We start from the raw sequence: 9,044 nt of genomic DNA, 5'->3' as shown, positions 1-9,044 counted from the left end.
TTTTTTTTTTTTTTTTTGGCTCTGAATGGGAATGTATTGGGGTTGAAGATAAAATGTCAAACTAATGATCATTCTTTATTACAATGTTCAATTTTGAAATTATGGTGAATGCAAAGATATTCTACCTAGTTCATTGGTGTATTTGTATCCAATTAGGTAAAATATATGTTTCAGTCTAGTGATTTGTCAGCCTGATTTTTGGTCCCAGGGCATTCAGCTTTTAACTTAACTGAAACCCACATGAATAGTATTAAGTATGTAGTCAAACCTAATTACTTGATGGGGGACAGCGTGTGCAAAAAGCAAGAAAGGAGAGAGATAAAAGCAAACTAGATTTTTCTGAAGTCACCATATTTTACAAACAAATATTTTCCTAAAAATGTGGTTAAGAGTTTTAACACAAGATATTTAAAATCAAGAATTATAGTAAGAGGATTCTTTTCCTCAGATATATTCCTAGGACAAAATAAAAGTCTGAGCCATGTGGCTGTTTAGGTATATGAGAACTGAAAGAAATCTATTTTATTCAATAAAACTTATCCATAATATTTGAGTGAAAGTATTCCTACAGGTAAGAGGAGGTACAGGCTATAAAATAGCTTCCCATAAATCTATGGAACTACAGACCACTCCCATGAAGAACATAACTGTAAGCAGTGTAAGAAAATACACTGTAAGGAAGAACCATGAAGAAAGGGGGAATTTGACTCAGTAGATAGGTTATAGCTCAGATTATAGCAGTTTTTCAAAGAAATGTGATTAACACCCTTTAGAATTTGTGGTCTAACTTCAAGTTTGTATCCTTTGACCAACATCTCCCCATTTCCCCAACCTCCCTTGCAACCACTTCTCTGTTCTCTGCATCTATGAGTTCAAAATTTTTAGATGAATAAATCCTGAGGATCTGTTATACAGCATGGTTTACTTGAAATTTGCTAAGAAAGTAGATCTTAAGTATCCTCACCACACACACATAAACACACACACACATAACTATGTGTAGGGATAGATATGTTAATTAATTTATGTTAATCATTTTACAATCTATATGTATATCAAATCATAATGTTGTACACCTTGAATATATACAAATTTTATTTATCAGTTATACTTCAATAAAGCTGGAAAAAGAATTAGTGATATAAATGTAAAATTAGAGTAAGTGAATATATAAAATCCTGAGACCCATTATAAGAGCTTTCTTTTGTTCAGTGAGAAAGTAAGAAGAAAGACTGTAAATCTAAGTCCTATTTAGACAAGGATTTAATCTACTCTTCTTACACAAGAGTCAAAATTCTCATGGTTTCTGTAAAAGACCCTGAACTACTCTCAAATGTAGGCAGAAATAGATACATACATTTGAACACACGAACTGCAAAAGTATGTATGTTAATAGTGGTACAGTGTGCAGGTACTTAATGAATCCTCCAGGTAATTTCGTGTACTAGTGGAGTAGAAAAAAACTTAATGTAACCAGAAATAGTTTAGATAATTTTTAGTAGTGCTTTAAGTTGAAGCACAGATTTTAAGATATTAATGTAGCCTAGTCCTTCCTCTTCTGAGAACACACAGGAGTGCTCTTTCTCTCTGGCAGCAAACTACAGAAATGTGTGGCATATCTCTGCCCAGGGAACCAATTTAAGTGTTGGGGTCCAAGACTCAGATGAAGGGACTGCTTACTAGGTGCATCCTGCTAGCAACTGGCCATGTTGCCTGAAACTCAGGACCCCAACAATGAAACTAGGATATCATCAATCTTGATTGTTGTTAAAACCAACTCTGACAGGCTGGTATAACATGGTCCATTGTTCGAGGTGTATATAACAAAATTATCAATCACTAACATAAAGACCACTTTGAGAGCCACATTCCCAGGGTTGGCCAGGGGCCAATCATGGTTCCCTTGAGGACATGCCAGGAGTAAGCAACTACATCTGTTGTGTTACCTTTTTCCTCACAATCCATCCAGTTGGTCAAAGACTTTTTATAATAAAACTTTCAATGCAGTAACTGTTTGTACAGTATTTATATATTATCACTTCAGTTAGTACAGTAGTCAGTATAGTTACTATACAGTAACTATACAGTTAGCATAGTATTTATATACAGTGTACTATATATAGTATACAGTTGACCCTTGAACAACATGGCAGTTATGGGCACTGACCCTCACACAGCCAAGACTCCACACATAGCTTTTGACTCCCCCAAAACTTAACTACTAATAGTCTACTGTTGACTGGAAGCCTTACTGATAACATAAACAGTTAATAAACACATATGTTGTATGTTATATAAATTATATACTGTGTTTGTACAATAAAGTAAATTAGAGAAAAGAAAATGTTATTAAGAAAATCATAAGGAAGAAAAGAATATATATTTAAAGACGGGGTCTCACTGTCACCCAGGCTGGAGTACAGTGGCATTATCTCGGCTCACTGCAACCTCTGCCTCCTGGGCTCAAGTGATTCTTCCACCTCAGCCTTCCAAGTAGCTGGGACTAAAGTCACATGCCACCATGCCTGGCTAATTTTTCTATTATTTGTAGGGACAGGGTTTTGCCATGTTGCACAGGTTGGTCTTGAACTCCTGGGCTCAAGCGATCCAACCTGCCTCGGCCTCCCAAAGTGCTGGTACGACAGGCGTGAGAGAAAACATATTTTCTCTTAATTAAGGGGGCGTGGATTATCAGGAAGGCCTCCATCCTTCTTTCTTCACATTTACTAGGCTGCGGAGGACAAAAAGGATATATTGGTCTTGCTGCCTCAGGTGTGGCAGAAGTGGAAGAATATCCACGTATAAGTGGATTCACGTGGTTGAAACCCAAGTTGTTTAAGGATCAACTGTATATACTGTTCAGTTAGCACAGTATTTATATATAAGGTACCATAAGAGCAACATAAGTCTACCTAATACTTGCAGAAGCCAACAAGGAGTGGAAACAGGTTCAAAGGAACAATTCATCCTGTGTATAAGACCATCACAAACATCTTTACATTATTATACCAATTTAATTATCCATTTATTCCCTTGATTTATGGCCACTTGAACTTTGTGATAAACTTGCACAGAGCTATTTAATATAGTAATGAACTAAATCATTCTAATTCTTCTTCATGCCAGTCACTCTCCCTTGGTATCACACTGTGAGGAGTTTTTAGTTCAATTTCTCAAATACATTTGATTACCATATGATTTTTTTATATAAGATAGTTGAATTTTACTAACAAGCCAATATCGTCTATATAGTGTACACCATATCCGGAGTATGGTTGTTAGTGATCACAGTGTTGGTTTGGCTTATCACAGTCTGGAAATGTCACAGGAATGGTATCATATAAATTAAACCTTCCCTAGCATAGAATAGCCACTGTACTCTACCATATATCAGAATAATGATGAGCGAATTCAAATTCTAGTCACCAAGTGGCCCACAAATCCATTGGTTGTCAATTTCTAAGGTTCCATGTGTTATATCTGTGGTGCGGCGATCATTCAATCATTTTCTCAACTTCTATATTTTATAAAGTTATAGGTTCTGTTTATATACTAACTTCTGTACAGCCAAGCCCATTGTCCCTCCCTATGGGGGATACGTACATGGTATCTTTCCAGGATAATTTAGTCTCAATGAGATTCCTACGTAGCCGTTATTTCTGGCCCATGCCTTTTGGCTCAAGGTGACCGAGACAGAGGTCAGCTAGTCCAAGTTAATAAGTATTTACCAAAAAAAAAACAAAAATAAAAAAAAAAAAATCGCAATTGAATGTGGGGCATCTGGCATGCTGCTCTCAGCTGATTCTTGTCCACTGTGCCTGACGCCTTCCTGATATGCTCGAAGAATGGCATAGGCTTAAAAATGGAAGGCCATTACCCCATGGCTACTTGGGGATCACTTTTAAGTAAAATAGTTAATGGATTCTGTCGTGTTAGAGTATATTCTCTTTCCCAATATTGATTCCTAGCATTCTCTAGCATTATGTGTTGGGTCTGTGTGATCAGTTTATCAAAGCTTTATGACATTTCCAAGTGGATTCCCATTCTTTTCCCTCCTCTTGGAAGATGATTTCCTTCAAATCTATTTTAGTTAGTAAATCATTTTCCTTTGAAAGTCACTCTTCATTAAAAGTAAATTCAGCTTTTCACATTATATCTATGCCAGCTCCTATTTCACCTACAGCCCTCTTTTATTTCACTGGTCAATGTTTAATCCAACACATGCATTGTTGCTATTGAGTATTAACTGCTTGAATACAGTTAGGATACATTTACTGTATCCGAAAATGTTTGGTCCTCTGTGCTAGAGTCAAGTGTATAGTGGTTACTCCTAAATGTAGTTTAATTTGTATATGCCATAAGGTTTCCCATAATCTTTCTTGTCTCAAGTTAGGGTTGTTCCCGGCAGGGACACGAAACTAACTTATAAGGCCTAATATGTTATTTTCATTTATAATCCATTGATACTTTTTTGTTCTGTTTAAAAGCTATGTATCTACAAAACAGGGATGATATGTGTTCTTACACATCACACTACAACATATGAGGCTATTCCATCTGGGGGCTCATCTGAGCATTCAGTCATCAGAATTTATGGTTACAGTTATTAGTTTCCTGACATTATATATCATGTATCATAACCTTCAGAAGGTTATGAAATTCTTGAATATATTAAACTTGCCTAACATTCTAATGAAGCCAAATTTCCCTAACACAGCTTCATCGCCATTTCTACCAGTAAAATGGAGATAATATAGTTAAATGTTTACTGATAGTTATAATCAGCATATGCATTAAGTTCCACCTTTTAAAAATTAATACTAAGTCATGAGAATTAAATATATAAATGACATTCTAGCACTCTCAAATATTTACAAGCAAAAAGGATTATCAGCCATATATTTAATCTTTTAGTCCCCAAAGGATAAACAGATATAGTCTAGTAAGTAATTTTAAAAGCCCCTTCAAAAGCCTTCTCCAACAGATGAGAAGTTTTAATGCTATTCTTGACCATTTCTACAGAGGTTAATTTTTATAAGATGTATTATAAACTATGAAAATTAAATGAGTAGACCAGAGATAAATGTCCAATGAAGCTCTGTAACACCAGACAAAGTTCTTTATAAACCTTATTATTTTTTGATGGGGTTTAATGCTGTGTCAATAAATTTATTATAGCACCGAGAACACAGAAACCCATGCCCCACCATGAACATATTCAAACCAAACACTCTTCTCCTTGTAACTATAACCTTTGAATAGTTAGTCAGACTGGACACCAATTTCCTTCCAGCCTCGCAGATAAAAAAAGAGCACAATATACAAATGTCAAATATTAACACAGTGTGATACTACTGAGTGGCCTGGTACAGGAATTTTAAACATCTTTTTGACCTCAGCTAGTATCAGGCTGAACCTGCCACCAATGTGATAAGCTGCTTCTCCAAGGAGGATAGAAGTCGATTAACTTTAAACACTGAGATAAACATCACTTATTACCATATGCTGGTATCTAATCTTTATGAAGTTTTTATAATAAAATTTCAATTTCTCATCTATTCCTAAATTAAATTAACTTTCTTGCTATATAAAATCCTCACTGCTCCTTCCACCCCTATATAAATTGAATTTCTTTTCACTTATTGGAGGAAGAGGACATGAAGTGGCCAGAAATCAACTGCCTTTAGAGAAACTTCTCAGTACATATAAAAATGTATTTTCATCTGAAAGCATTAAATCCCTACTGAGCTTTCTAAAGAAGTGGCACACCATTCCGCTGTTATACTGAGAACACCTGAAGGGAGGAGGAGGTAAGAAATCATGGTGGCCTTGACTGGGGTGGAAGCAATGGAGGTAATAAGAAATAATCAAATTCTGGATATATAATGAAGGTAGAAATAACATGATTTGCTGATAGAGTTTACATGGGAGGTGAGAGAATAAAAGGAATAAAGAACAACTTCAAGGTTTTTGGCCTGGGGTCAAGAGAAAATCTTTTGAAAATGGGAGCAATAATACTATGTTTGCATGTTGGTGGAAAAGATCCAGAGGAGGGGAGAAATTGTTAAAGTAGGAGAGTGAGAGAGGACAATTTCTGGAGTGATGTCCTTGAGTACACAAAAGACAAAAATAATCTTGTACCTGAGTGAAAGAGTTAGCCTTTGCAAAGGAACAGTTCATCCATAAAAACAGAAGACAAAGCAGGGGAATAGGATAGACTCAGATGAAGATAGATGAGAAGATGTGGAAGTATTATTGATTGCTTCAATTTTCTTAGTAAAATAAAATACAAATTGAGAGTAAAGTTGGAGGAGGTGTTGGAGAAAGGGAAAGGAACACATATGGTTAGTCAACAGTAGGAAAGTAAATGGCCAAGGAAACAGTGTGATTCCTGGGTAGCATTAAGGGCCCACTCTGATTTTATGGTCACAAACTTAAAGTGAGATCAGTCAGTACAGCTGTAAATGCCTTTCTGATACTTCAGCTGTGCAAGGTACAGACATAGAGTAGGTGGGAAGTAGATTTAACCAGGGTTGGATTTGTTTTGCCAGCAACTATAACAAAGAGAAACAAGGGCCAAGGGAACTGAAGATGCATGCATGGGAGTGACCATGGAATTTAAGCTGGGTAAGGAGAAATGTGAGGATATCAGGGGCTGAGGGGACAATTTAATGGTGGCAGGATCAATGCCATACAACCATAGGTACTTTACTGTTCAATAATGCTTTGGTATTTTTGCTGTTGTTTCTATACCTTGTACCTTTTTATACACTGTTATAACATGGTAGAAACTATTAATATTTGACTCCATTTGAAGCCTAACAGCATATCATGCACAATTAGATCTTCTAACCTGCCTTCTCAGCCTAGTCCCTCTTCTCAGCCCCACCCCACATGCAAATACAGACACACACATAAAATAATAGTGGTTACCTTTGGGCGATGACTATAGTTATGTTGTTACATCAGGTTTTAGGTGACTTTTTTCCTGTGCACTTTCTAATTTCTAAGTTTTCTATATTGAGTATGAAATGTTTTGTATTTTAGAAAAAAATGTTTATTTAAAAGAACATGTGTGTTTACACCCATATATAATTAAATGCTGGATGTGCTCTCTAATGAGGTGTTAGAAGATTTAATCAGGTAGGATTAAGTTCTTTGACAAATATAGAAAATAAAACATTTGAGAAGAGCTGACATACTTTAAAAACTACCAGATTTTGTAAAACATATGGAGAGATCATTGTCTAGCAAGTAAAATGTATTAAAATGTAGGACCCTGAAACAACAATTAGAATAGTAAATTTTTTTTTTAATATTGGAAGAAAGGACCATTACAAACCTGCTTCCTGCTTTGAGCTCTTGCATTCCGTAGCCTTCGAGCAGAATAAAAGATAAAATAGCCCACAGTAGCTGCCGTAATAATAAAAAAGGACACAGAAACGAAAAAAATTGAATAGTGATTCACCCAAGGGCCGTGTTTTTTCCCTACTTCTATGACCATTGTCACTTGTATGCCTCTTTGAATAGATTGTAGAATTTTTGTGCCTTTCAGATTGCCGATCATGATTGCAACAATGTCTCCTGCACCTGTAAAGGAAAACAAATTCAGTTTTAGTTTGGTGAAACATTCTTAGTATAATAACCCAATTGCCAAAATGATTTTAAATGGGTCTCAATGAGACAAAGGATGGATACTCATTCATTCAATTAACATTTTTGAGCACCTACTATCTATATAAAATTTGTAGAGTATATAAACATCCATGAGATTTGGTTACTGATCTTAGGGTACTCATAACTTAGTAAGGAAGCTATTATATACAACACTTCCCCCTCCTCAGATTAACTATCTATAGTTCAACAGTATTGCCTTTGAGACCCAATTTGCATCTTATATGAAGGTTTGCTTAAAGACAAATAGTCTCCCGAATTGTAGAAAAAAGGGCTTATATTATAGGGAATCTAATATTTGGGGAATACAGAAATATTTCCCAATTTATAAGATGATAAATTATCTCATGAGCTCACTACTAGCATGTATAAGGATTTACATATTGGGATAGTAATTTGAGCCAAACAATGTTTACAAATCCAAATGTACAAACTATACGTATGTCCATGATGTATCATTTTTCTATATCCTCAAAAGCAATATAAAACTTGCTCAAGGTGTTCTAAGGTTTTACATGGACCTGATCAGGTTAGCAATGAAGATAACATATAGAAATGCACATTTCTATTCACTACCAATTAAAGACAAGCCTAAAATAAGACTAATCTTATTACTAAAGGTCTAATTATCTATAATACTTACCTCTGCACCAACAATTATGTAAGTTTTGTGGAAAAAAATAAAGTACAAAAGTTATCTTTCCCAATGTTGTAAGAATGTCAGATTGCTCATGCCATTCCAAGGCTTATCAAGGTTTATATTCCTTCTAGTCTATATGACCTGAGACCAATAATCTTAAGCAAAGGAATAGCACTTATTTAATGTTAAGGTATAACCAACCAGAGAAACCTCCCACTGATATTAAGTTAAGAAGCTAATCTGAGTTAATGATCAAACTCCAATCTGGAATAAATACAAATACACACATACAACTCTAAAAGGACTTTTAGAGGAGGATCCAAGATGGCCAAATAGGAACAGCTCCAGTCTGCAGCTCCCAGCGTGAGTGACACAGAAGATGGGTGATTTTTGCATTTCCAACTGACATACCGGGTGCATTTCACTGGGGCTTGTCAGACAGTGGGTGCAGCCCACAGAGCAGGGCGGGGCATCGCCTCACCTAGGAAGTGCAAGGGGTCGGGGAATTCCCTTTCCTAGCAAAGGGAAGTCCTGACAGACAGTGCCTGGAAAATCGGGACAGTCCCACCCTAATACTGCACTTTTCCAACGGCCTTAGCAAATGGCACACCAGGAGATTATATCCCGCACCTGGCTCAGAGGGTCCCATGCCCACAGAGCCTCACTCACAGCTAGCACAGCAGTCTGAGATCGAATTGCAAGGCAACAGCAAGGCTGGGGGAGGGTGTCC

At 36.2% G+C, this 9,044-nt stretch overlaps 1 protein-coding gene across 1 annotated transcript in view; it reads right to left on the bottom strand.

Moving 5' to 3' along the window:
• Positions 1-7,590, bottom strand: part of RNF128 (ring finger protein 128) — a gene marked incomplete at its 5' end in the record, with an annotated part of 26,166 nt that extends 18,576 nt beyond the window's left edge. Inside the window, one exon of the mRNA XM_017862798.1 lies at positions 7,343-7,590. Within this exon, the coding sequence (XP_017718287.1) occupies positions 7,343-7,590 (248 nt within the window). The remainder of the gene's footprint in view (positions 1-7,342) is intronic.
• Positions 7,591-9,044: the final 1,454 nt, after the last annotated feature.

The sequence above is a fragment of the Rhinopithecus bieti genome, unplaced genomic scaffold, assembly GCF_001698545.2.
Source record: "Rhinopithecus bieti isolate Rb0 unplaced genomic scaffold, ASM169854v2 scaffold_67481, whole genome shotgun sequence".
NCBI classification, from domain to species: domain Eukaryota; kingdom Metazoa; phylum Chordata; class Mammalia; order Primates; family Cercopithecidae; genus Rhinopithecus; species Rhinopithecus bieti.
This window is presented reverse-complemented; position numbering and strand designations above follow the sequence as displayed.